At 53.7% G+C, this 27,779-nt stretch overlaps 1 protein-coding gene and 1 long non-coding RNA gene across 4 annotated transcripts in view; one reads left to right on the forward strand and one right to left on the reverse strand.

Annotated features, from left to right (window-relative positions):
- LOC113609496 (cadherin-4-like) overlaps positions 1–27,779 on the reverse strand; it is a 541,650-nt gene that overhangs the window by 612 nt on the left and 513,259 nt on the right. Inside the window, exons 8-10 of the mRNA XM_027086809.1 lie at positions 19,636–19,773; positions 6,513–6,698; positions 247–500 (exon numbers count right to left, since the gene is read on the reverse strand). Of these exons, the coding sequence (XP_026942610.1) occupies positions 247–500; positions 6,513–6,698; positions 19,636–19,773 (578 nt within the window). The remainder of the gene's footprint in view (positions 1–246; positions 501–6,512; positions 6,699–19,635; positions 19,774–27,779) is intronic.
- On the forward strand, positions 491–20,960 carry LOC113609507 (uncharacterized). 3 transcript variants are annotated; one of them, XR_003428652.1, is made up of 8 exons: positions 491–1,221; positions 1,629–1,761; positions 2,021–2,161; positions 4,948–8,100; positions 9,596–9,671; positions 10,014–10,137; positions 17,621–17,729; positions 17,865–20,960. It is a non-coding gene; the product is annotated as an uncharacterized LOC113609507 (long non-coding RNA). The 3 variants fall into 3 exon arrangements; XR_003428651.1 differs by having other exon boundaries at positions 491–1,761; XR_003428653.1 differs by lacking the exons at positions 491–1,221; positions 1,629–1,761; positions 2,021–2,161 and adding an exon at positions 4,651–4,916 and having other exon boundaries at positions 7,727–8,100.

Consider the following 27,779-nt stretch of genomic DNA (forward strand, 5'->3'; position numbering starts at 1 on the left):
ACTCTAGATGCGGCTGAATGTCCTTCAAGCTTTTCCCACCGTCTCGTGTCAGGGCAGCCTGGCGGCCGGTGATGCCAGCTGTCCCCAGACTGGGCTTCCCTGCCTGGGGACACCACAAGTCGGGGATGCCCCCAAGCGCCCACCCGGGACTTTCTGGGTTGCAGGTTTCACTGGGCATTCAGGACTCTTCTCTGTGGAAGACGGGGCTCCCTGTTCCCAGGGCCCGAGGGTGCTCTGTGGGCCCACCTCACCGCCTGCTGCATGAACCGGTCAGGGTCCACTGCCAAAAACGTGGTTAGCACGGTGCCAGTGGGCACGCCCTCCTCCAGGCGGATCAGCTTGTGGTTCGAGGGGAAGTAGGGGGCCTCGTTGATGTCCATGACTGAGATGGTCACCCCCGCCGTGGACTGGAAGGACATCTGGATCCCGCTGGCCAGGGGCGCCTGGTTGGACACCATCACGGTCAGCATGAACGCTCTGTTCAGCTCATAGTCGACCGCCTGGAATGAGAGGCGCCGGGACGGGGAGCTGGCTTAGGTGCCCGCGAGGCTGTCAGGGAGGGTGGTGCCCGTGGGGCTGCTTGGTCTGCACACGCCCTGCTCTGGGCCCAGGAGGTCAGTCCCGAGGGGTGCCGTCCCCCAGCTTCCCACGTCATGGAGTGGCAGTAGCTGGGCTCCTCGGGGGCTACGGCTCCCGCCAGGCACACCTCCTAGCCAGCGGCTCCGGCACTCATCACGCATTAGGAGTGCGGGGGCCCCACCCTGCTCCCTGCAGCCTGGCAGGTCGAGGGCCTGGCTCTCGTCCGTCCAGGGTGCCTCACCAGGTGTGGTGGGTGGAAGGGTGGCCTCCAAGGATACGTCCCTCTGGAACCTGTGACTGTGACCTTTTGCAAATAGGGTTTTTGTAGATGTAATGAAGTTAAAGGTCTCGAGAGGGAGTCGCCCTGGATTGAGGTGTTCCCCGATTCAAGCCTGGGTGCCCTGTGAGTTAGGGGAGGGAGACTGCAGACACAGAAAGGGGCCAGGTGAAGACAGGCACAGGCTGGGGTGACGCAGCTCTGAGCCAGGGATGGCCAACAACCCCAGGAGCTGGACGGGGCAGGAGGGATCCTCCCAGAGCCTCCAGAGGGAGCACAGCCCCGCCAATGCCCTGATTTTGGACGTCTGGCCTCCAGAGCTGTGAGAGCGCATCCTTCAGCTGTTCTAACCCACCTGGTCTGTGGTAAGTTGCTACAGCAGCCCCAGGACACCAACACACCAGGTCTCACGGAGCCCCCTCACCTCTGCGTGGCCCTTGCATGACCATTCTCTCCAGTTGACACACATTTTGGGGGTGTCAGGACCCCGGATGATAAATGTTAGTATGGTTCTATTGTCTACAGTTATAGGGTCTCCGGGGTACGATCAGTCTCGGGGGGTATTCTTCACGTTTTGAGGGGGGATGGAAGCTGCACGGAAGCACTTGGGGCCCCGAGACGTGTAATTATTCCTGGCAAAGCTTGCAACAGTCTCACTAGAAAACAAGCAACACAGCACACTGCAGCTGCATTTGAACAGTTCTGCTTAGACACGTGCGGAGTATTACGTGCCCAAGAATATTCACTGACGTATCATCTGTATCATTCATAGAGGATTTATACTGCTGTCAACTCAGGCACCCATAGCACTGGCTGGGCTGCATCCGCACAGTGGGGACATTTGCAGCTGTAAGAAAGAACCAGGAAGATACACGTGGGAACGGAGAGATCTCCAGGATCGACTGGTGAGCAGAAAAGGCAACATCCATTGCAGGCTGCCTCTTGTGTGAAAGGGGGAGAGGAACATGAATTTGCATATGTATCTGCTCAAATATGCAAAAAGAAATGCTGAAAGGATAAACCAAAAATTCATAAAACAGTCACCCGTGAGCAGAGGGAAGGAATAAGGGTGGAGGGAACGTCTGGAGGTGTGAGTTTGCTGCGTGTGTTTTGCCATATAGCTTTGATTTTAGAGCCATGTAACCTTACATTCTCACATTTTAGGTATTACAAGTAAACTTGTATATATGAAGCAATCTCTGAAAATCAGAAACAAACGGAGTTAAATTAAACTGACTGTATATCGATGGTAATATAACTCCCAAGAAAATAATGATTTCTCGTGACTGGGACAGCATTTAGACGGTAAGTCCTTCATGGGATTTATTCTAAGGACAAGAGTTACTGCAAAGAAACCTTAAATTCATCTGGTTTGCTTGCTGTTGGCCGGGAGTTTGGATTTGTTATTTTTTAAGCTTTTTATGTATAATTGGCTCTCTATATCCATGGGCTCCACATCCGTGGATTTAACCAACCACAGATTGAATACATTTGAAAAAAATTCCAGAAATTTAAAACCTGAATTTGCCTCACACAGGCAACAGTTTACACAGCACTGACATGGTATTGGGTATAAATTACACGGGAGAGTGTGTGTAGGTTATATGCAAATATTCAGTTGGCCAAAAAGTTCTCATGGAAAAACCCGAACGAACTTTTTTGGCCAACCTGATACTATGCCATTTTGTATAAGGGATTTGAGCATCTGTGGATTTTGGTACCTACCTGTGGGGGTGTGTGTCCCGGAACCAATCCCCCATGGATACTGAGGGGTGATTGTATATTGTAGGTTAAAGTAAATCAGCAATTATCTTACTGTTGTTAGGAACCAAGATTTTCAGTGTAAGAGAAATGAGATCAAGTATAAAATCAACAAAGGTTAGTAAAACCCTCCAGTGTTCAATTTGGATGAAATGATCGTGTGCATCGGTGAAGTAACTTTGAGGAGGTCAGGAAGCACATGCACTGAAGTGTCACTTCTTCGCTCTGCCCTGACAACATCCAGTAGCGATGGCAGCAGCCGCAGTGAGCACCTCTCGCGTCTGGACGTTGGTTTCTAAGTACCACTCCTCGCTAGAGGAATGGCCCGCCCAGATGTGAGGCAAGAAATCAGCAAGACGAACCTGGGCTGTGCACTCAGGTCCCAACACAGGGACGTAGCAGAAGCACCCAGAACCAGCTGCCGGAGGAGCCCCCTAGCCAGAGGTCAAGACCCGTGCTAGCTGCAGCTGAGCACCACACACCGAGCGTATAAAAACCTGCACAGCCTTAGCCGTGACGAGAAAGTGAAAAACGCAGTTCACTGACTGCTTCTGCATTTACCCAGGTCCTCACCTCTGCAATCTCTGGATAGTCACTTTCCCTGGCAAAAGGGGACTTCGCAGCCACGATGAAGGTAAGGGTCTTGAGCTGGGAGGGGGTCCTGGATAACCCAGGTGGGCCCTACGTGCCGTCACAGGGTCGCTACGGGCTCCTGACCTCCAGAAAAGTGCGAGGGTAAACGCGTGTCGTGTTACGCAATTGTTACGGCAGCCGTAACACCGGGATGCAGGTGGTGACACTGCCTGTTGCTGGCTCACCGGTTCTGCTCTGAGAATCGGAAGTAAAGGTGGAGAATGAAGCCTCATTCTCGCCTTTTCTGTTGAGCTGCGTTAATTTCATGTTCCTGTTGAGTGGCTTAAAACAACACAGATTCGTTATCTTACAGTTCTGGGGGCCAGAAGCCAAGTCTGCGCTGCTGGGCTAAGGTCGGGGCGTGGGCAGGGCTGGCCGCTTCTGAAGGCTCCTGGACGCCTTTTCTGACTCCGTCCGAGAGGCGCCTGTGCTCCCGGCCCCTCCCTCCATCTTCAGAGCGGCAGCGCGGCACCTTCCAGTCTGTCTCTCTCAGACCTCTGCTGCATCCTCAGGTCTCTGACTCTGGTCCTCTTGTGTCCCTCTTCTAAGGGCCCCGCGATTACTTGGGGGCCCCCCAGGACTATCCAGGACAACCTCCCATCTCAAGATCCTTAACTTCTTCACATCTGCAAAGTGCCCTTTGCCACATACGCACAGATTTGGGAGACTGGGACCTGGGTGGGCATCTTTGCGTGGGCGTTGTTCTGACAGCTGCAGGCCTGCATTTCAGCATCATCACAGGGCTCTTTTATATAGAAGCATTCCAGCCGAGGACTGTACAAGGAATGACAGGATTGTAAAGCACCATTTTATACTGCCTAATGAAGAAATGAACTTGGTAATGACCATCAACAGATGATGAAACCAACAGATGGGGGCTGGTGGAGAGCCGTGCTTTTGCAGACTGCTTGCCGGTCATGATGGGGAGGAGCCAACTCCACGGTGACGGGAGAGGCCTGTGAGCACCGGAGCCCACTGGTCAGGCTCAGATGGCTGTGCACGGGACAACCAGGCTTCTCACCGCGGAAGGGCCCTTCAGGTCTGCAGCCCTGCTTACAGGAAGAGCAGAGAGCGAGAGACCAGATACTCCGAGAGGAAGCGATTGGACAGATTCAGCACCGCGGACCCTGCGTTTGTGACAGGTCAGAGGTGGGGGGAATATTCTAGATTATGAGAGATTCAAGAGATGGCACAACCGAATGCAACGTGGGGACCCTGGTTGGATCCAGATTTGAAAAACCACACCATCAAGAGACACTTGGAGAACTAAGGGCAATTAAATGTAGACTCAGGGCCTCCATGGTGGCGCAGTGGTTAAGAGTCCGCCTGCCGATGCAGGGGACACGGGTTTGTGCCCCAGCCTGGGAAGATCCCACATGCCGTGGAGCGGCTGGGCCCGTGAGCCGTGGCCGCTGAGCCTGCGCGTCCGGAGCCTGTGCTCCACAACGGGAGAGGCCACAACAGTGAGAGGCCCGCGTACCGCAAAAAAAAACAACAAAAAAACAAATGACTCATATTGGAGATCACGGAGGCGTGGCTGTCTGTCTCAGGTGCTGTCACGGTTGTAGCTATGTGAGCAGAGGGCCTGGAGTTAGAACCACACGGCAGCAAAACACGGATGGAGCGACATGGCAGCACGCTAGTAACTGTGAAACTGAAGTGGCAGGTGAGGGTACACCCGTCTCTCTTACTTCTAGATGTGCTTGGAAACGTTTGTGGTAAATGGTGTGACACACTTCTGCTCAGAGGGGACCTGATCGCCTCGTGGGACCAGTTGTCCTGCGAGCCCCGGGGGTGCTGGTGATGGGGCCGTGCTGCCCTGCCTGCTGCTCGCCTGGCCCAGCCCTGCCCCATCGCTGGGCTCCTCCTGCAGCTCAGCCTTGATTTCTGTGAGTATTGACCGTCATACACCTGGTGCATCAAACCCACGCCTTCTCAGCTCCTGCTACTAAGCAAGGTATTGAGCACGAGAAGAGTTTACTATAAAGTAGGTAACAGTGCTGAGTGGGCGTGGAAAGGGGACGGAGACGAGGCTCCCGAAGGCGCAGTGCCTGCCCGACGGGAAGGCCTGGAGGTGGCAGCAGAGATCGGGGTTCTGGGCCGACACTTCCGTCGTCCTCCCCACTGTCCCCCCGGCTCACCTTGCGGGAGCCCCCGTCCTCTGCAGCCGTGGTCTCCTCATCTGCTGAAGGAATGGATGTTACCTGCAGAGCCCCTGGAGCCCCCGGTGAGAAGCCACGTCCCTCCCTGGTGCTTGCCTCTTCATGGCTGAGGTCCCCCCCCCCCGCCCACCCTGCCGCCGAGAACTAAGCGGCTGCCAGGCCTCCAGCCCCTCCCCCAGGGTCCCCCGAGTGTTGGCAGCGACTGAAATATACTGCTTCCTAAAATCATGGTGGGTGTGCCTCTGAAGAAGTCACTAAAGGAAGTGGTCCTTCTCCCATATTTATCCGTTCGTGTCCCTGGAGGACAGGGAATAATGCTACGTGTCATGCATTAAAAATTGTGTCGCCAGTCTGAGTGAGGACACCTTCCAGAAAGATTATGGCCAACGGAAGTCTGTCGGACGGCAAAACAAAACATATTGGTAACAGAGAAATCAGTGAGTAATTTGCTCCAACAGTTTCAATCAGAGGCCAGACAGCCTCACTGGGCCTCCGCTCAGCTGCCTCCCCCACGTGTGGCCACGACCCTTCGCTCAAAGCCCAGGGGCCGGGTCTGCACCCTGAGGGGAGCAGCCCAGCGTGGGTGCAGGCTCGTGGGGCAGGGCTGGGGGCGCACCAGTGCACGTGGGGGAGGCTTGGGGTGAAGTGTTTTCGCTGGGCCTTGCTGGGAGCTGCAGAGGTTACCGTGGCCCCCGAACTGGCCTGCTCCCGCTGTTCCTGCCACCCTGACCCTCCTCCGGGCACTGGGGCACCGCTCACTCACTGCCTCGGGCAAAGCCTTGTCGCCGCCCGGCCGGGAAGCAGAAGAGGCTGACTCTTGGCCTCTGAGCTTCGGAAGCTGAGGGCCAGGTGCGAGGGAGGAGATGGGAGAGTTATCTTTTGGGGGGTGGGTGGCAGGTCAGGCCTGCAGAGTCCCTGGGGTCACGTGACCGGTCCTGCTGAGGCTGCCTCTGCCCCTGGCAGGTCGGGCGCAGTCCTTTGCCCTTGGACACTGGGGTGGCACGCACTGAACCCGAATATCACTCCTGTTACGTCTGCCTCAGGGCACGTGGCGGGGGCAGAGCTCGGGGAGCCCAGCAGGAGGCGAGGTGAGCACCCACCTTCACCACGGTGACCATGCCCTCGTTGGTGACGGGGTCCGTGCGGACGCTGAAGTGGCCCGAGGGGTCCCCGCTGATGATGCGGTAGACAGCGTTCCAGTTCGGGGAGTGGGGCTGATCTCGGTCCATCACAGTGAGGTTTGCGACCACCATCTCCACCCGGTTTTCGGGGACTTCCCCTGCATACTGCGAAGTGTAAGAAAAGACAACATTACAAACCCGTGTGGAAGCCTGGAGAGGCTAGAGAGGTTCTTTGCTGACCCTGGGGGGCCTCTGCTTCCAGCTGCTCCCAGACACGGTGACTCCCGCAGGTTGGCCCATCCCATGTCCGTGCCGACGAGGAGGCGTCTAGAGAGGGCTCTGCTTCCTCCAGCTGAGGCCCAGCAAAGCCCGAGGCTCATCTGCACGTATCCGCCTCCAAACTAATCCCTGCCTGTGCACGCACGCATGCCAGGACCCCCTCCTAAATCCCCTTCAAGCCCTTCCCATAGGCAGCAGGGGACCAATGCAAATACCTGGGGCTTGCAAGAGACTATAAAAACGTGCTTACAAAATGGGAAACGAACAGGAGTGGGGACGCAGCTGCAGAGGGCTTCCCGAGCTGAACCATCTCTGGGCTCCTGCCGTCCCGGTGGTCCCCGACACGGCCTTGGGGCCTGGGGTCAGCAGCTGCAGATGTGCAGATGATCAAACACAGAGCCTCAACCCTTTCTTTCCTGCCGCAGCAGTGAGGGCTGCAAACCACGCCCATCGGTGAGTGGGGTTCACGTGGCCGCAGTAGTTATGGGCAGGCAAAGACTGTGTGCGTGGTGGGGCGTGTTGGTGCTGGTGTCGAGGTGGTGATGGAAATCTGAGCACCTCTCAGCAGGCGAGTCAGTGCTGTGCAGCTGTGGCCCAGCTCAGAAGAGCCCCGAGCTCGGTTCACTGCTGTGCAGTGAGTCTTGAAATCCTTCATACTTTGTGAATGAGGGCCCCTGCGTTCTTATTTGGCACTGGGCCATGCAAATCGTGTGGCCATTCTGTCACAGTGCAGTGTGCTTTTGAGCCACAAAACCTGGAGACAAAGTTTGAACAAATATCTGGGGATTTCCAGTTGTGTTCACAGCAGCGCAGCCCTAACGATGGTTACCGAGTGCCCACTCTGTGCCAGGTACTGCCCTTGCGTTATTCTGCTGGTTCATCAGGAGAACCCCATTCTTATCCCCATTTTGCAGATGAAGAAGCAGAAGCAAGAGAGGTTAAGAGACCTTGGCACGGCCCAGAGAAAGCACGGCTCAGGGAAACCGCCGGGTGACTGCCAGAGCCTGGATCCAGCCATGCCTGAAGACAGTGCAGCTTCTGCGAGATGAGGAGATTCTCTTCTTGTTTCAGTTGCCAGGGTCAGTGTAGTGGACATCAGTAGGCTGTTTGGCTCTCCAGCACCTTCTGAATTCCCTTCTTTATCTTCCAGAACCGTGCTTTCTCGCCCTCCTCTACTGCCACGACCTGGTCAGGTGATCTAGAACCTGCCAGTGGGACACACCTTCATGAGTTTGATTCAGAAGAGAGGCAGAGAGACCTTGTGCTTTGGTGCCTGCAGTGGCAGAAGGTGGGTGGTGGCACCGTGTCCAGCGATGGAGATGGGAGCTGAGGCCTCTGCGCCCCGTGGCAGCGGAAGCTGGGGGTACCCCCGGCGGAGCCCCCGGCCTGCTGCGCGCGGCTCTCGGAGTCTGTGGCCCCTCGTGCTGTGGCGGCCACTGGCTTAATCAGGGTGGGTTCTGGTGCCGCCACCTGACAGGCCCCCCCGCCACAGCCCAGTTCCAGTGCACCCCACGGGGGCCCTGTTGGGCGCCTCCACCCACTCTGCTCTGGTCCCCCGAGAATACGGGCCTGTGGTTTCACGGCATGGGGAGAGCTGCGTGTCCCGGAGACCAGTTCCTTCCAAATTTCCGGGTGAAGTTTATTTGAAAAGTCTATTTTAATTCATGCAAGTTTAATAAAGGTTCACAAAGAGGTGCCTTAGCTGGGAAGCCTGGCTCAGGGTTTTCTTACTAACCTTCCCCTGTAGCCATAATGAGTTTTAAATTTAAATTTTTGGGTTTTCAGGCACAGGGAAAGCCTCCCCCATGCCCCGTGGGATGTAAGGGCGGATACTTGGGAAAGGAAGAATTGGAAGAGTGTTGGAATTTCTTGCATAGCTGTAACCCAGAATTCACATGCACCCCCATCTCGAGAGGCAGGGTGGATTTCCTATTCGTGCCTGGGCCTTCCAGCACAACCCCAGCTCCTCCACACAAATCTGGGGGGCTCCCAGGGGAGGGTCACATTAGCAGAGTGGAGGATTTGGGTGGGAACAGTGAAGCCCAGCCGGGATTTAGGGAAGACCCCTCAGCCAGGCCGAGAGGATGGAGGATGGCAGGGCCTGTCCCCACAGACCCGGGGACCACCAGGGCACCTGCTCCATTGGGGCTGCCAGACTCCCCGAGATGATGCTTTTGTTTCTGGCCCCAGTATTCGAACCATCGCTGGTCCTAGCGCGGCTCAGGCCTGAGGACCTGACCCTCCCCCAGCTGCCTTCTCTCTGGGCCCTGGACCCTGGTATGACCGAGGGTGTTATGCGAGGGGGGTGCCCCCCACCCAGTCCTCTCCTGAGCCAGGAACTCAGGGATCGCCCTGGAAGCCCCGGGGCTGCGTTGGCTTCTGTTGGAAATCGTGCCTTCTCCTCTGACATTGCTATGGTTTTATTTTTGTTGTTTTGTCTTTAGTTTCTTTATCGTTTGCAGTCAGAATTTCCAAGCCTCCGCTCCTTCTCGCCCTCACAGCCCACAGCACTTCCGAGCTCCTGCTCTCTTCTTTTCGTCTTTCCGCAGCGCCTGGCCCCGGGGCTCCGGCCCAGGGATGTGGCCGCGGCACTGGTGCAGGGAGCGGGAGGTGGTAGTGGCACAACGCTCCGGCGATTTTAACTTTTGAAATTTAGTTTCCTCTCCAGTAAAACGGTGACAATTTCTGTCGGCTTCTGAGTTTGGAATCAGAATCTGACGGGTGGGACCAGTGGCTCGTAACGGGGGACCTGGCGGCTGACATCCATCCTCCTCCACCCACAGGGAGAAGCCTGGGGCCCGGGGCCCGGGTGGTGACTCTGGAGCCTTGTCCCCTCCTGCGGTGCTGCTGTGAGAACAGGTGAGTGCCGCCTGGGACGTGGCCCTTGGGACGCCAGCTCAGGGAGAGGACCCTGAAGCACCTCCCCAGCTTTTTGGTTCACCCCCTTTCCAGAAAGAAGGGCTACTGGGTGCTTGTCGCCCTCTCTTCTGTCTTCAGAGGACCCTGGGAGGGGACCCACCATGATCTCACCCCCCCTTTATTTTTTTTTAACATTTAGCTTAATTTTATTCATGCTTGCCTTGGAATGGGGAATAGGTCATCCAATCACATATACAGTAAAGACAAGTATGTCCTATCACGTACAGTCTTGAACGGTAGCGCGATGCACCTTAAGGACTCCCATCCTCCCTTTCTTAACAGATGAGGAAACTGGACTTGGAATGAATGTTTTGGTGCCTCCACCGTGAACCCCTCACCCGCTGAAGGCAGAGCCGGGACCCTGTCTGCTCCGCCGCCCAGTCGGTGCCCCTGTGATGGGGGTCAGGTACCACCCGCGGCGTTTTTAGGGCAGAGAGCAAACTTCCCTGTAGATGAGCGGATGCTCCCAGCTTCACCTTGAGCCATGTAACACTTACGCGCCAAGAGGGGAAAACGTTCTGATGCTCAGAGAGGTCCGACTGTCAGCCTAAGGGCACAAAGCTAGGAGGGACCCGGGGGTTGGGGGGGCAGAAGGGGGCTTCCCGACTCCAGGAGACCCCCCCCGTGGGCCTGTGTGTGGCTGGGTCTCAGGGCTTTGCTCCAGGACCTGAGGATGAGGCAGAGGGAGGCCCTTGGGTCGGGTCTGCGGCTGTGTCCTGGGGGCCTCAGCCCTACCCCCGTGGACCCGCCTCACCCTGCAGGGGTGCTGAGGGACGCTTCGCGGTGACAGCAAGGGAGCGCAGGCTCGGAGCAGGCAAAGGGAGAACGACGTCTAATTAACATTTCAGAACAGGAACTGGATCATGCAAATCCCCACCCCCACCTCTGCAGCTTCTGCTGATGGCTCTTGATTAAGCGCGATAAAATTAGCCTGGCTGTGCAGGGGGTGCAGCCAGCCCTGGGCCTGCGCCCGCCCGCCCCCACTGAGCCCAGCAGACGGTGTCCTGGGGCCCTGCCTTCCACCCGTCCCGAGGGGCCATGTCATAACGTGTGACCCCGGGACATTAGCCAATCCACACACATCCACGCCGCCGCCCTACAGCCCCGACAGTAAGCAGGCAGGGCCTCTATGTGCTCTCCTGGCCTCCAGGGCCCGGGCCTGGCTGAGGCCGACTGGGGTGGAGGAGGGGCAGGGGCAACTCTGGGAAGAGGCAGCCGTTCGGAAAGCCCGGAGGGGCATCTCCCTGAGGAACAGTCCCGGGAACCAGGCTGTGCCCACCTTGCCTTCATCCAGGCGTGCAGGCAGGAACTTTCCCCTGGGATGTGCCCCAGGGCACCTCCTTGGGTCACATGAACTCCCTCCTGGGTCTCAGTGTAATTCCCTGGCTGCCCCTTTTTCAGGCGTGTGTGCAGATCCGGGGGTATCTTGTTGATCATCTCCCCTCCCCTCGTGTGGACAGCCCAGCGCAAACAGGTCAGGAAGGTGCACCGCACCCTCCTTTTCTCCGCCCCATCGCTTCCTCACAGGCCATCTAGGACCCGGCCTTTCTAGGGGATCAGCGGGCGTTTGCAGGGCGGCTGGCGTGCAGAAGGGCAGACGAGGTTCAGGCTAGAAGCAGAGAGCCACACGACGGTCAGGTCAGGGCCGACCAGGGCTCGTCAAAGCCAGATCAGGGCTCGGGACAGTGGGCGGAAGTGGTCCCCCGCGGACGTGCCCTGCGGGAGCTCGGGTGTCAGGGCAGCCTCGGGGCCCCTCTCTGGAGCTGCGGAAACCCGGGAAGGCAGCGCTGCTCCATCTCGGAAGGGGACGGGAGACACACTTGGGGTCCTGAAGGAGAGGTGTGGTGCGAAGGTGGGCCCGCGGGAGGAGATGTGGGTTGGACTCTGTCTCACTGTGTGACCTCGGGTAGCCCGAATTACCCCTCTCGGCCTCAGGTGTCTCTGGTGGAAAAAGGGCTAGCAGCTGTTTCCTGACAGAGAAAAGCCTCTTAGGAAATACACTCAGAAGCCTTTAGATGTGAGGGCATCACGCATACTACTGATTCCCAAGCAGCTCAGAAAGAATTGTGTGGGCGCCCCTACAGGGAGAAGCGGGCACACACGGCATGGCGCCGACAGGGTCGGGGTGCGCAGCTCTCCTTTGTGTTTGCTGTAACTGGAGCACAGCTGATTTACAGTGTGTGTTAGTTTCAGGTGTAGAGCAAAGTGACTCAGTTATACACATATATATGTATATTCTTTTTCAGATTCTTTCCCCATACAGGTTATTAGAAAATATTGAGTAGAGTTCCCTGTGTTATACAGTAGGTCCTTGTTCTTTATCTATTTTATATATAGCAGTGTGTAAATGTTAATCCCAACCTCCTAAATTATCCCCCGGCCCTTTGGTAACCATAAGTTTGTTTTCCATGTCTACAAGTCTGTTTCTGTTTTGTAAATAAGTTCATTTGTATCATTTTTTTAGTTTCCACCTGTAAGTGATATATGATGATATTGGTCTTTCTGTCTGACTTCACTTAGCATGATCATCTCCAGGTCCATCCATGTTGCTGCAAATGGCATTATTTCATTCTTTTTTATAGCTGAGTAATATTCCATTGTATGTGTGTACCACATCTTCTTTATCCACTCATCTTTTGATGGACATTTAGGTTGCTTCCATGTCTTGGCTATTGTAAATGGTGCTGCAGTGAACACTAGGGTGCATGTATCTTTTCAAATTATGGTTTTCTCCAGATAAATGCCCAGGAGTGGGATTGCTGGGTAGTTCTATATTCAGTTTTTTAAGGAACCTCCGTACTGTTCTCCATAGTGGCTGCACCAATTTACCTTCCCACCAACAGTGCAAGAGGGTTCCCTTTTCTCCACACCCTCTCCAGCATTTGTCGTCTGTAGATTTTCTGGTGATTTCAATTCTAACTGGTGTGAGGTGATACTTCATTGCAGTTTTGATTTGCATTTCTCTAATTAGTGATGTTGAACATCTTTCCACGTGCCTTTTTGCCATCTGTGTGTGTCTTCTTTGCAGAAATTTCTACTTAGGTCTTCTGCCCATTTTTTGATTAGGTTTTCTTGATATTGAGCTGCATGAGCTGTTTGTATATGTTGGAGATGAATCCCTTGTCAGTCGCTTCATTTGAAAATATTTTCTCCCATTCCATAGGTTGTCTTTTCGTTTTATGGTTTCCTTTGCTATGCGAAAGCTCTTAAGTTTAATTAGGTCCCATGTGTTTATTTTTGTTTTCATTACTCTGGAAGATGGATCCAAAGATGTATTGCTGCGATATGTCAAAGGGTGTCCTCCCTATGTTTTCCTCTAGGAGTTTTAATAGTATCCGGTCTTATGTTGAAGTCTTTAATCCATTTTGAATTTATTTTTTGTATGGTGTTTGTTAGAGAATGTTCTAATTTCATTCTTTTACATGTAGCTGTACAGTTTCCCCAGCACTACTTATTGAAGAGACTGTATCTTCTCCATTGTATATTCTTGCCTCATTTGTCGTAGATTAATTGACCATAGGTGTGTGGGTTTATTTGTGGGCTTTCTATCCTGTTCCATTGATCTACATTTCTGTTTTTGTGCAAGTACCATGCTGTTTTGATTACTGTAGCTTTGTAGTATAGTCTGAAGTCAGGGAGCCTGATTCCTCCAGCTCCGTTTTTCTTTCTCAAGATTGCTTTGGCTATTCGGGGTCTTCTGTGTTTTCATACAAATTTTAAAACTTTTTGTACTAGTTCTGTGAAAAATACCATAGGTAATTTGATAGGGATTTCACTGAGTCTGTAGATTACCTTGGGTAGTATAGTCATTTTGACAATATTGACTCTCCCAATCCATGAACTTGGTATATGCTTCCATCTATTTATGTCATCTTCTGTTTCTTTCATCAGCATCTTACAGTTTTTGGAGTACAGGTGTTTTTTTTTTTTTTTTTTCTCCTTAGGTAGGTTCATTCCTGGGTATTTTATTCTTTTTGATGCCATGGTAAATGGGATTGTTTCCTTAATTTCCCTTTCTGATCTTCTGTTGTTAGTGTATAGAAATGCAACAGATTTCTGTGTATTAATTTTGTATCCTGCAACTTTACCAGATTCACTGATGAGCTCAAGTAGTTTCCTGGTAGCATCTTTAGGATTCTCAACGAATGTACAGTGTAATGTCATCTGAAAACGGTGACAGTTTTGCTTCTTTTCCAGTTTGGATCCCTTTTATTTCTTTTTCTTTTCCAATTGCTGTGGCTAGGACTTCCAAAACTATGCTGAATAAAAGTGGTGAGAGTGGACATCCTTGTTTGTTCTTTTTAAATTTATTTATTTTTGGCTGCGTTGGGTCTTTGTTACTGTGCGCGGGCTTTCTCTAGTTGAGGCGAGCAGGGGCTACTCTTGCTGTGGTGCATGGGCTTCTCATTGCGGTGATTTCTCTTGCTGCGGAGCACAGGCTCTAGGCGCACAGGCTTCAGTAGTTGTGGCACACCGGCTTAGTTGCTCCGCAGCATATGGGATATTATTCCCAGACCAGGGCTTGAACCCATGTCTCCCGCATTGGCAGGTGGATTCTTAACCACTTCGCCACCAGGGAAGTCCCCTTGTCTTGCTCTTGATCTTAGAGGAAATGCTTTCAGCTTTTCACCATTGAGTATGATGTTAGCTGTCGGGTTGTCATATATGGCCTTTATTATGTTGAGGTAGGCTCCCTCTATGCCTACTTTCTGGACAGTTTTTTTTTTAAATCATAAATGGGTGTGGAATTTTATCAGAAGTTTTTTCTGCTTCTACTGAGACGATCGTATGGTTTTTATTCTTCCATTTGTTAATGTGGTGTATCACACTGATTGATTTGCAGATACTGAAAAATCCTTGCATCCCTGGGATGGATCACACTTGATCGTGGTGTATGATCCTTTTAATGTATTGTTGGATTCGGTTTGCTAGTGTTTTGTTGAGGATTTTTGCATCTGTGTTCATAAGTGATATTGGCCTGTAATTTTTTTTTGAAGTATTTTTGTCTGGTTTTGGTATCAGAGTGATGGTCGCCTCATAGAATGAGTTTGGAAATGTTCCTTCTTCTGCAATTTTTTGGAATAGTTTCAGAAGGATAGGTGTTAACTCTTTTCTAAATGTTTGATAGAATTCACCTGTGAAACCATCTGGTCCTGGACGTTTGTTTGTTGGGAGTTTTTAAATCACAGATTCAATTTCAGTACTTGTAATTGGTCTTTTCATATTTTCTATTTCTTCCTGGTTCAATTTTGGGAGATTGTACCTTTCTAAGAATTTGTCCATTTCTTCTAGGTTGTCCAATTTACTGCCATATAGTTGCCTGTAGTAGTCTCTTGTGGTCCTTTGTATTTCTGTGCTGTTGGTTGTAATGTCTCCTTTTTCATTTCTAATTTTATTGATTTGAGTCCTCTCCCTTTTTTTCCTGATGGGTCTTGCTAAAGTTTTATTAATTTTATCTTTTCAAAGAACCAGCTTTTACTTTAATTGATCTTTTTTTATGGTTTTCTTAGTCTCTATTTCATTATTTCTGCTCTGATCTTTATGATTTCTTTCCTTCTACTAACTTTGGGTTTTGTTTGTTCTTCATCTTTAGTTGCTTTAATGTAAGGTTAGGTTGTTTGAGATTTTTCCTGAGGTAAGCTTGTATTGCTATAAACTTTCCTCTTAGAACTGCTTTTGCTGCGTTCCATAGCTTTTGGATCATAGTGCTTTCGTTTCCATTTGTCTCTAGGTATTTTCTGATTTCCTCTTTGATTTCTTCAGTGATCCATTGGTTCACTAGCATATTGTGTAGCCTCCACGTGTTAGTGTTTTTTGCAGTTTTTTTTCTTGTAGTTGATTTCTAATCTTATAGTGTTGTGGTTGGAAAAGATGCTTGATATGATTTCAATTTTCCCAAGTTTACTGAGGCTCGCTTTGTGGCCCAGCACGTGATCTGTCCTGGAGAATGTTCCGTGTGCACTTGAAAAGAGTGTGTATTCTGCTGCTTTCGGACAGAATGCTCTGTAGATATCAGTTAAGTGCATCTGGTCTAATGTGTCATTTAAGGCTTGTGTTTCCTCACTGATTTTCTGTCTGGATGATCTGTCCATTGATGTAAGTGGGGCGCTGAAGTCCCCCACTATTATTTATTTACTGTCAATTTCTCCTTTTATATCTGTTAACATTTGCCTTATATATTGAGGTGCTCCTGTGTTGGGTGCGTATATATTTACAATTGTTGTATCTTCTTCTTGGATCGATCCCTTGATCATTACGTAGTGTCCTCCTTTGTCTCTTGTAGTAGTCTTTATTTTCAAGTCTATTTTATCTGATATGAGTATTGCTACTCCAGCTTTCTTTTGATTTCCATTTGCATGGAATACCTTTTTCCACCCCCTTTCAGTCTGTATGTGTCTCTAGGTCTGAAGTGGGTCTCTTGTAGACAACATATATATGGGTCTTGTTTTTGTATCCATTCAGCCAGTCCACGTCTTTTGGTTGGAGCATTTAACCCGTTTACATTTAAGGTAACTATTATTATTATTTTTTGCGGTACGCGGGCCTCTCACTGCTGTGGCCTCTCCCATTGCGGAGCACAGGCTCCGGACGCGCAGGCTCAGCAGCCATGGCTCACGGGCCCAGCCGCTCGGCGGCATGTGGGATCCTCCTGGACCGGGGCACAAACCCGTGTCCCCTGCATCGGCAGGCAGACCCTCAACAACTGCGCCACCAGGGAAGCCCCCATTTAAGGTAATTATTGATATGTGTGTTCTTACTGGTATTGTTAATTGTTTTGGGTTTGTAGGTCTTTTTTCTTCCTTTCCTCTTTTGTTCTCTCTTCTTATGATTTGATGACTATCTTTAGTGTTGTGTTTGGATTCCTTTTTCTTTTGTGTGTGTACGTCTATTATAGATTTTTGGTTTGTGGTTACCATGAGGTTCTGATACAGCAGTGTATATAAATATATGATTGTTTTAAATTGTGATCTCTTAATTTCAAACGCACTTCCAGTGTCCTGCACTTGTGCTCTCCTCCTCTCACGATGGCTGGTGTTGATACCATGCTTGTGTGGATGATCTCCTACCTTTACTGTACGTTTGCCTTTACTGGTGAGCTTTCCCATTTCATCATTTTCTTGTTTCTAGTTGTGGCCTTTTCTTTTCCACGTAGAGAAGTTCCTTCAGTGTCTCTTGTAACGCTGGTTTGGTGGTGCTAAATTCTTTTAGCTTTTGCTTGTCTATAAAGCTTTTGATTTCTCCATCAAATCTGAATGAGAGCCTTGCTAGGTAGAGTATTCTTGGTTGTATGTCTTTTCCTTTCATCACTTTAGATATATCCTGCCACTCCCTTCTGGCCTGCATAGTCTCTGCTGAAAAAAAATCAGCTGATAATCTTTTGTTTTTAAAAATAAATTTATTTATTTTTGGCTGTGTTGGGTCTTCGTTGCTGCGAGCAGGCTTTCTCTAGTTGCGGCGAGTGGGGGCTACTCTTTGTTGTGGTGCACAGGCTTCTCATTGTGGTGGCTTCTCTTGTTGCGGAGCATGGGGTCTAGGCACGCAGGCTTCAGTAGCTGTGGCTTGCGGGCTCTAGAGCACGGGCTCAGTAGTTGTGGCACACTCCGCGGCACGTGGGATCTTCCTGGACCAGGGCTCGAACCTGTGTCCCCTGCATTGGCAGGCGATTCTTACCCACTGCACCACCAGGGAAGCCCGTCTTTCTTGTTTATTGATGAGTGACTGTGCAGCAGTTAGCTGTGACTTTGGTGCTTTTGTGTTAGGTGAGCGCAAGGCCTTCTACTCCACCATCTTGTCTTCTCTCTGTGAGGCTATTCTTTTCCCTGTTTCTATTCTTACAACTTTTCTGTGAGCTTGAAATTATTTCTAAACACATGTTGAAAAAATTTCAGGGGCGTTCGGAATCTGTGGATATGGAAAGGTCTTCAAGACATATCATAAGCGGAAAAACCAAAAACAACGCAAGGGTCAGAGTGAAAACACAAGGGGCTCCTCCTCAAAGTAAGTCATTTTATACCTTTTAAGGTACTGTACCGTGTGTGTGAATTACCTAACCAAATACTCAAGTTAATTTTTGAAAAAGAGATAGATAATGATTAAGTGAAGCCGGGTGAGGCAATGAAAACTTGTTCCTAGTTCCAAAGGGTCCAAGCTGAGAACAGAAAAAACCCAGATGGGCGGGGCCCTATCTGACTGAACTGATACAACAACAAGGAAGGACCCCAGAGGCCTTATGCCACCAGGTGGGCGGCTCCAGGGAATCGTGCGTTCCGTGTGACTCCGTTTACATGACCTCCTAGAACAGGTAAAGCTCACCTTGGACGATGGGCCTGGGTTGCTGCTGGCCGGGGGGAAGGTTTCACTCAAGATTTGTGCCTCATACTGTAGGCACGTCAGACCTCGGTGCAACGAACAATGAGCTGCTCTCCTCATGTCCAGACTCCCTGGGACGCTGCTCCTGAGCCCTTCCTGCCACTGCCCACTGGCCGTGGAGAGCAAACAGAATGGAAGCCATCCCACCCTAACCAGGGGGCAGAGACCTGAGCGGCTCCCTCTGTGGGGCGATCTGCCATCTGCCCACCAGATGGCGCTGTGCCCTCGTGGCTGAGGCTGCCCTCCTCTGGCTTGGTCCAGCCGGACACAGAGCCTAGGACTCTGAGATGCCTTACTGCAGGGATGTGGGATTTGAGGACTCCAGAATTTGGAGCCTGTGGGCAGGTGGGGAAGCAGGATGAGGGCATGCAGGGACGCTGGTGGGGCTCCCGCCTGTGAGATGCCTTCACGGCAAGCTGACCCACCCACTGGGAGAATGAGGGGTCTCCTCTCTGTCCCCCCCCACCCCCTCCGCTGTGGTTTAAGAGCACAGCTTCCTGGGCTCAGCCCCAGCTGCTCCTAGTGGGCTGAGTGGCTCTGGACAAGTGACTCAGCCTCTCTGAGCCTCAGCATCCTCCTCCCTAACTAGGTCCCGAGCCTCATGGGGCTGGTGGGGCCCAGAGGTTGACCAGGAAGCCCAGGCTGCTGCCTGGTGGAGTGGGGGTGAGGGGCGCTCCACAGCTGGGCTTGCGCTCCAGTTCTTCTGTTACTGTTACTGCTGTTACCCTCTCATCCACTCGTGCCGCGGGAGTGAGGCTCAGAGAAGGCAACCCTGACACCCTGGGGGGAGGGGGCAGCCTCCACCTCCCAGCACTGCCCGGGGAGTCCTCACTGACCCTCCCCTCTGCCCATCTGGCCCCCTGCATCTGCCGCATTTCTGGACGGGCACCCGCAGGGTGGGTATATGTTCCCATTCTGTCAGCAACCCCACTCCGGGGGGCGTGGCCCAAAAGACGCAGCTCCTTTGGAATTCAGAGGAACTGGGAGCGCGTGACGCGTGGCTCTGTGATCCCTCGGCTCTGCCGCTAGGGCGTTCCTGTGGTCATTCAGGTTCTGGGCAGCCTGGCACGTGGCCTGGTCACAGCCCGCTGGCCGTGCCTGAAGGGGCAGGACGTACAATGTGTCCCCCACGCCCCGCTGCCCCCCTGCTGATGGTGGGCTGTGGAGGGCCAGCTGCGGTCCTGCCGCAGGGACCTGCCCTGTCCCCAGGCATCCCCCCCGACAGTCCTGCCTCGCGTGCAGCCATGCACACACCCCACACTGGCTGACCCTGGAGCCCAAACACCGCTGGTCAACTCCTCCGGGTTCGGGAGGAGGGTCCAACTCCCTCTGTCCTGGGAGCCTCTCCAGGTGTCAGCCAGTGGTCAGCAGGGGCCTGCAGACACCCGGAGCTCCTCTCCCGCCCAGCCCCCCGCCGCTCGGGGCCTTTGTTAACAGCCCGTCTATTCATCCGTCAAGCTCCTTCCATCAGGTGGCAGCAGAGAGAGAAGCAGCCCGAAGGCCCGGGACCGTCTCCGAGGGGACGCGCACTCACCGTGCTGGCAGCGAACTCGGGCGGGTTGTCGTTCACGTCCGTCACCGTGATGATGGCTGTGGCCGTGTTGGACAGGCCATAGTTCAGGTTTCCTTCCATGTCTGTCGCTTGAACGATGACTGTGTACTGCTGAACTTTCTAGAAGGGCATGAGGGGGAGGAAGACAGCATCAGTTTGGGTTTTAGTTTACAGGCTGTTTATACTTTCATTAAAGAAATACATTCCCTGGACGGACTCAGCTGGGTCCCCGTCCTGCCCGGGGGCGCTGGCTGCAGGGTGCTCGGCAGGTGACCTGGCAGAAGAAAGTTCTCACTTGCGGTGGGTGGTGAGGTCTCTGCCTTCACCTCAGTGCCTGGCTTCCACAGGTGTAGATCGAGGTAGAAATAAGGAAAAGGGGGCCTGGAGCACACAGCACGCTGTGCTGGGTTTGCCAGACCAGGGGTGGACAGTTTGGAAAGAGGGGCAACCCCCAGACGTGTGTCTGCAGGGACCTCATTTCTTTAGCATCCTCAGTGTCTAGTTCAGCCTCAGTCCAGAAATTCAAACAGGAGAAGGGAGTCAAGCCCTCTCCCCTCTCTCTGCAGGCACACAGACACCAGCATTACTCTGTGTCTGAACACAGTCTGGAAGGAGTGGTTAGCGTTCAGATGCAGGTGTGAATTTTAAAAGGCAAAATGATGCTTGATGGGGACGGCGAATTTCACTGGGCACTGAAGGGGCCACCCAGCCCTTCTCCACCTGGACCCACTGGTGCAGCAACCCCAGGTCAGCAGAGGGGGCCTTTCCACACCCCTGTTCTGAGCAGAGGCCACAGGTGTTTCCAACTGTGACAGGTGAGGACGAGCCTGGTGGGCAGCTTTCTGCTGGGACCACAGCCCACCTCTCACTGGCACCATTGGGGAGGGAGGGTTCTGGGGTCCAGGGCAGAAAGGGACCTTCTGAAATGCCTCCAAGGAATGAACGATCCCAAGTCCCGCTCCCCTAAGAGGTTCAGGGAAGAGCCCACTTCTCAGCCCCACCATTCAGGGAAATGTGCTCAGGATCCCTAGGGGGCTCCGGAAGGAATTATAAACAGCAGACGGTCACAGACCGGTCACAGACTGCCACTCTCTTTCCCTCCCTCCCAGCCTCCCTCCATCCACTCCTCCATCCATCCGTGAGTCCCTCCATTTCTCTCTCTCCTTCCCAGACCCACAGCCCATGTGGGGAAAGCAGGATAGCCTCACGTAAATCAATGAAGTTAGAACACTCCCTCTCACACCATACACATAAATAAACTCAAAATGGCTTGAAGACTTAGACATGACACCATAAAACTCCTAGAAGAGAACATAGGCAAACCATTCTCTGACATAAATCGTAGCAATGTTTTCTTAGGTCAGTCCCCCCAGGTAATAGAAATAAAAGCAAAAATAAATGTTAGCTTTTGCACAGCAAAGGAAATGATAAACAAAATGAATAGACAACCTACAGACTGCCAGCAAATATTTGCAAATGGGGCTTCCCTGGTGGCGCAGTAGTTGAGAGTCCGCCTGCCGATGCAGGGGTCACGGGTTCGTGCCCCGGTCCGGGAAGATCCCACATGCAGTGGAGTGGCTGGGCCCGTGAGCCATGGCCGCTGAGCCTGCGTGTCTGGAGCCTGTGCTCCGCAACGGGAGAGGCCGCAACGGGAGAGGCCACAACAGTGAGAGGCCTGCGTACCGCAAAAAAAAAAAAAAAAAATTGCAAATGATGCGACCGACTGACAAGGGCTTAATCTCCAAAACATACAAACAGCTCACAACTCAATAACAAAAACCAAACAACGCAATCAAAAAATGCACAGAAGACCTAAGTAGACATTTCTCCAAAGAAGACATAAAAACGGCGAAGAGCCATGGAAAAGATGCTCAACATCGCTCATTATTAGAGAAATGCAAATCAGAACTACAAACAGATACCACCTCACAGCAGTCAGAATGGCCATCATCAAAAAGTCTACAAACAACAAATGCTGGAGAGGGTGTGCAGAAAAGGGAACCCTCCTGCACTGCTGGTGAGAATGTAAATTGGTACAACCAATGGAGAACAGTACGGAGGTTCCTTAAAAAAACTAAAAATAGAGTTACTGTATGATCCTGCAATCCCACTCCTGGGCATATACCCGGAGAAAACCATAACCCAAAAAGATACGTGCACCCCAATGTTCACAGCAGCACTGTATACAATAGCCAAGACATGAAAGCAACTTAAATGTCCGTGGACAGATGAATGGATAAAGAAGATGTACATATATACATGGAATACTACTCAGCCATAAAAAAGAATGAAATAATACCATTTACAGCAACATGGATGGGCCTAGAGGTGATCATACTAAGAAGTCAGTCAGAGAAAGACAAGTATCATATGATCTCACTTATATGTGGAATCTTAAAAAAAAAGGTACAAATGAACTTATTTACAAAACAGAAACAGACTCACAGACACAGAAAACAAACTTACCAAAGGGGAAAGGGAGGGGAGGGATAAATTAGGAGTTTGGGATTAACAGATTCACACTACTGTATATAAAATAGATAACAAGTTCCTACTGTACGGCACGGGGAATTGTATTCGATATCCTGTAATAAACCATAATGGGAAAGGATATGAAAAAGAATATATGGCTTTCTATATGTATAACTGAATTGCTTTGCTGCACACCTCAAACTAAGACAACATTGTAAATCAACTGTACTTCAATAAAAAATACAAGACGTTTGGTGGCCCTGGGCTCTGACATCAGGCATCACAGACCAGGTACCTCCCGGACCGGCCTCATGGTGATGCCACAAACTTCTCAGGGAACGAGGGCCGGGGAAACCAGGGAGGCTTCCAGGAGGTGGTGGGCTGTTCTGCCCAGAGGTGACAGGATGAGTGAGGGCTGAGTGGAGGGTGTGGACCAGAGCTGGGAGGTGGCTCGGGAGGCTCACACTGTCTCCCACCCAGATGGATGTCTGGCCTCCACCTCTGTCAGCGCCGCAGTCCACGTGCCCAGGGCCGGTGTGCAGCTGGGGGGTGGCGGTGCTAACTCCCCTCCTCCCCGCCCTGGCTCTTATTCCAAGAGGCCTCCCCCAGGAGTGAGCCTCTCAGAGGAGCAGGAAACAGCTCCTTGGCACACAGCTGGGGCGTCCCTTCAAGGGATGAAGTATCTGGAGGAGGAGAGTGAGGAGAGCACATCGGGGCCTCTGAACAGGCTCCTAGGTAGGGGGCGAGAGGGGAGGGGCCCCAGTGCCGTGCTGGGCTCAGGTCCCCACCTGGGAGAGGGGGCAGGGCCACGTGCCTGAAATAGCGAGCGGGAAAGCAGTCCCAAGACCAGGACAGTCACTGCTCTTCCCCCCTCACCTGCTCTGACACCGGCCAGACCCTGCGGACCCACCTCGTGCTGGGCCCCTGTTCCCGCTGCCAAGAACCGGCTGTGACGGCGCCTCCAGGGGACCCCCTCCCCCACCGCAGAATGGACCTGCCCTCCTCACAGCCCCACAGTCCTTGGGATCAACCCCTCTGACAGTCACTCAACAAACATGGGCCTGACTCTCCTCGGAGATGGAGAGCACCCCGAGGTCGGCCTCACACTCAGGCTGGGCCCCTGGAAGCCCAGCCTGGAGCCGGTACACAGAACGCACTCAGTCCGTGCTCGTTACATGAACCGAGCACACGTCTAAACAGCTGATGATGTTTTTTGTGAACGTGGTTAGAACCTGCGCCCAAGGAGACATGAAACAATCAAAGAAACAGCTTACACTTGCTTGGGGGCCACGTCACACCCTGAACGCTCTCCCACAAAAGATTAAGTCTTGCCTCCTTCCCTGCTTCCTCTCTCCGTCCTCCATCTACCTACCCGACCACTCCTCCATCCATCCTCCATCCATCCGTCCATCCATCCATCCTTCATTTACAGGGACCCCCCCCCACCCTCTGTTAGGTGGGATCACGACCACCCGGTGAGGTGGCGAGAGGTCCTCTAAGCTGTTCATGAGATAAATGAACTCAGGGAGCGGGGACAGGCTTCCCCTGGAGGTACCATCAGAGCAGAGTGTGGGGCTCACCAGACAGGGAAGCGGGGACAGGCACGATATGGGTCCCCAGGGTCGGGGTGGTGTTGGGGCAGGTGAGGGGGAGAAGCACGGTGACTGTCCCAGGCTAGGAAGTGCTCTCCCTTCCTGCTCACTCTTTCAGTGATGTGGCCCTGCCCCATCTCACAGGTGGGGACGCTGAGTCTCATGATGTCCCCAGAGGCACGCAGCAAACCAGAGGCTGCTGGAGTGGCCGTGGGATTCCCAGTGCGGGTTGGCGCCTCTGTGATGGGTGAATGCAGACGGCTCCGTGCCGCCAAGGCAGCGACGTCAGCCAGGCTGCCAGGAGGCCTCTCTCTGAATGTGGCACACGAGGTACCCAAGGGCACAGCAGCGCCATCCTTAACCCGCTTCCCCCCGACAGCTGCACGGTCAGTATCCGTCTCCACGTGTGTGGACAGCTGCATATGCTCAGACATCCATCGGGCCCTTGACATCAGGACCTCGCTCAGGGCAGGGGTCCCTCCTTTGCGACTGCCGTGCCTCCGGACCCCAGCAGGGAGTAAGTGCCCCTCCCTCTTGCCCATCAAAGGCGGCTGGTCATCTCTGGCCACTGCTGCCTCAGCAGGGACATGGCAGCGACAGGCTGGGGACAGTACCAGTGCCAGGGTGGGCAGACCGACAAACCGAACCCAAACCTCAGGTCCCCACGTGCCCTCGGCGAGGGTCCTGCCCGGAGCGTCCCGGATCCAGCCAGGCCTGAAGGCGCCCTGTGCGTTCAATCACGTGAGCCAGTTAGCCCTCTTTTTTGTTTGATCCTGGAGCTCGTTTCTGTCCTCTGCCACAGAAGGGGGTCTGACTGCCCCACCTGCGACTGTCTTTCTTTTTGTGAGGGACACCATCACAGGAAGCACAGTGGGACGACCGGGCACCTCATGCAGGAGAGAACAGGACTCCGCTGACGTTCTCCCAGCACCACTGGCCCCGACCCTCAGGGCACCGATGGGGCCTGAGGGCGGACTCTGGCCCGACTGTCGTGGCCTCAGTTGGGGTGTCGTGGCGAGGGCTCCGCCATGGAGCCTCGCAGAGTCACCCCCACAGTGTCGACAGACACCACGCCCTCCGTCCAGCTCTGCCGTAGATTATTCCTTACAGCTCAGGCTTTCTTGTACTTCAATAAACACATTTAGAAGCGTTCATGCCGCTGCTATAAATGGCAAACGAGCATCACCTTCCACAAATAGAAATTAGTCCTAAACACGACTGTGTATTTTTAAAGGTCCATCTGTGAGTGTCCAGGCCCAGTGCACGAAGCAATGGGGGGACCCAGGCCGACGGAGCCACGCGACGCCCCCCGCAGCGGCTGCCCGTCACCTCTCACCATGTGGAGGACACGCAGGCTGAGAGGGGCCCGCCCCACCCCCGGCTGGCAGGCTAACACGGAGCGGGTCCCAGGGCTCCTCTGCTAGGACCTACCCTGGCTCTGCTCCCTGGGCACAAGCAGAGGCCTACAGGCCACCGGTCCTGGGGCAGGCGGGGCCCGCTGGCCGCACGCTTTCTCCTCTGCCGCCCCCCAAAGCCACGGTGCCCTCCGGGCCGGTGCAGGGCTGTTCCGCCTGCCCTAGCACTCTGCTCGCCCCCATCAGCAAGGCCTTCCCTGCCTCCCTGAATAAAATACGATCTCTGCCCCACGGCCGCTCCCCCTGCCGGCTGCCCGCTCTCCCGAGACTCTGCTTCACTTCTCAGCGTCAGCGCGGCCACCCTCCGCCGGCTCCTGCCCCACGAGCAGGGCTCCAGAGCCCAGGACTTCACGCTCAGTGCCGTCTCCCCGGCATCTAGAACACGCCTGCACGCTGTCCGTGGGTGGCGGGGACGATGCCACCCTCCCTGGGCGCTGGCGGTGACTGTCTGGGGGCACAGCTCGGCGAGGCCGGGGCCATAGCTTGGATCGGTCTGCCCCAGGGCAGCCGGGCACAGGACGGGGGTGGGCATCAGGGATGCCCCTCGGGCTGACCCACACCACAGGTCTGGAGCAGAGATATTTCCAGAGCTCAGCAGGCGGAAGGGGCGAGTGGGCTCCTAGGGGTCAGTGCTGAAGGGAGACCGCCTCAGGGCTGGCTGCCCTTGCAGGGCTGAGGCACCCAGAGTCCCACCGCGGGGCACACACAGGCTCTGCCAGCCCCTACGTGGAAGGCTCCGGCCAGCCTGGGGGATCTGGAGGTGGGAGCTGGGGATGCAGAGCAGGAGGGAGCCGGCTGGGTCTCCCACCTGACCACAAATTCACCTTTGCCACCCAGGCCCTGCTTTGCGCGGGCTGTCACGGGGAAGAAAACACACATGATCATAGCGCAGGAGCCCACAGTCCGGTGCAGGCAGCTTCACCCTAAACGGGTCGTGCACGGGCCACGGCGGGCAGGCCTGAGGCGGACGGTGCTTGGCTGCCGGGGCCTCGGCTGCCCACCTCTGTTCCCACCCTGGTCTCGGCCAGCAGGGATCACAGAGGTTATTCTTTGGGGGCAATAAAGACAAACCCAAATATAAGTCCCATCAGGAGCCTCAGAACATGGAAATAGGGGCTCTGTACATAAAGAGAAGGTAAGGCTCGAGACGGGACCACCTGGGCTAGGGCGGCCCCAGTCCAGTGACAGGTGTCCTGGGGAGAGGAGATGAGGGCACAGGACACAGGGAGGAGGTGGCCACTCGAGATGGGGGCAGAGACTGGAGTGGCCACAAGCGAAGGATGCTGGCAGAAGCACAGGAGGTGTTCCACGACCCTCCAGAAGGAAGCAGCACGGCCTGCGTTTGGGAGCTCTGGCCTCCAGAGCTGGATGCGATTCTGTTGTCTGATGGCGCCCAGTGTGTGGCCACCCAGGACCGCATAACGGCCTCGGGCTCACCCTTCCCAGGCCGCTGGAGGCATCTGAGATACCCGCTTCCCCGTGCTGGCCTTGCTCCAAGCAGATGGTGACATTCCACCTGGAGAGGCTTCCCCTGAGACCCCGTGGCCTCACCGTCTGGGCTCTGTCCATCTCACCGCCCGGCGGGAAGGAGGCAGGCCCAGGGCTGGAAGGCTGGGAGGAGGGTCGTCACCCCAACCTCGCCTCTGGAACCAGCCGACACTGCACGGGGCCGAGCAGGAAACAGGAGGATTCATGCCCACAGCAAAGGGAGAGGCTTAACCAGAGAAGAGGAAGAAAAGTGGCGTCGTTGTCACGTGACTGACTGCAGCTGGAAGTCACTCGGTCTTTCTCGTCTCCTTAATCATAGAATCACAGCCTCTACACGGGGCCGTCATGGGCTGCTGCCCTCAGAAGACACTGGAGAGAAACATGGGGACACATGCAGGTGTGTGTTACGCATGCATGTATGCATGTGCATGTCTGTGTACTAGTGCGCACACGTGTATGTGACAGGCACATGTATACATGTGTGCACGTATGCACACATGTGTATGTATGTATTGTGTGTGCACGTACATGTGTATGTGCCTGTGAACGTGTGCACATTTGCGTGCCTGAGTGTGTGTTGTACAGACAACCACCACTAGAGGGCGGGCCGGTCCTGCTTTGCAGAGCAGGGTCGGGGGTCCTTCCTGGCCATGGCGGGGGCCGGAAGAAAATCCAGCAAGAAGGAAGAAACGGGGGCTGGGACCCAGTGGAACCCAGTGCCTCCCCGTGGACGGGGCCTCTGAGATCCAGGCCAGCTCAGTCTGGGCACCGGACTAGGCATCGCGGGAGCACTGGGGAGACACGGGTCCTGGCTCTGCTGTGGCTTTTGTTTCAGAAAGTATACTTTTCAGACTTAATAATGGTCACTGTTTTCTCTTTTACCAAATCCCGTTGTGGAGGGGCATCTAGAGGCCAGGGGTGGGTGGGCAGGGCCCACGCACACCCCCGGGAAGCATCCCTGGACACAGACACACTCACATCTTAGCAGCAGGGTCTAGCATGGTTAAGAGTTTTGATATTTTCATTTAAAAAGCCTTCCTAGATGGCGGAGTAGAAGGACGTGCCTTCACTCCCTCTTGTGAGAACACTGGAATCACAACTAACTGCTGAACGATCATCGACAGGAAGACACTGGAACTCACCAAAAAAGAAACCCCAC

Source organism: Aethalodelphis obliquidens, unplaced genomic scaffold, assembly GCF_003676395.1.
Source record: "Aethalodelphis obliquidens isolate GAN/ISIS:26980383/991018 unplaced genomic scaffold, ASM367639v1 scaffold57, whole genome shotgun sequence".
In the NCBI taxonomy this organism is placed as follows: domain Eukaryota; kingdom Metazoa; phylum Chordata; class Mammalia; order Artiodactyla; family Delphinidae; genus Aethalodelphis; species Aethalodelphis obliquidens.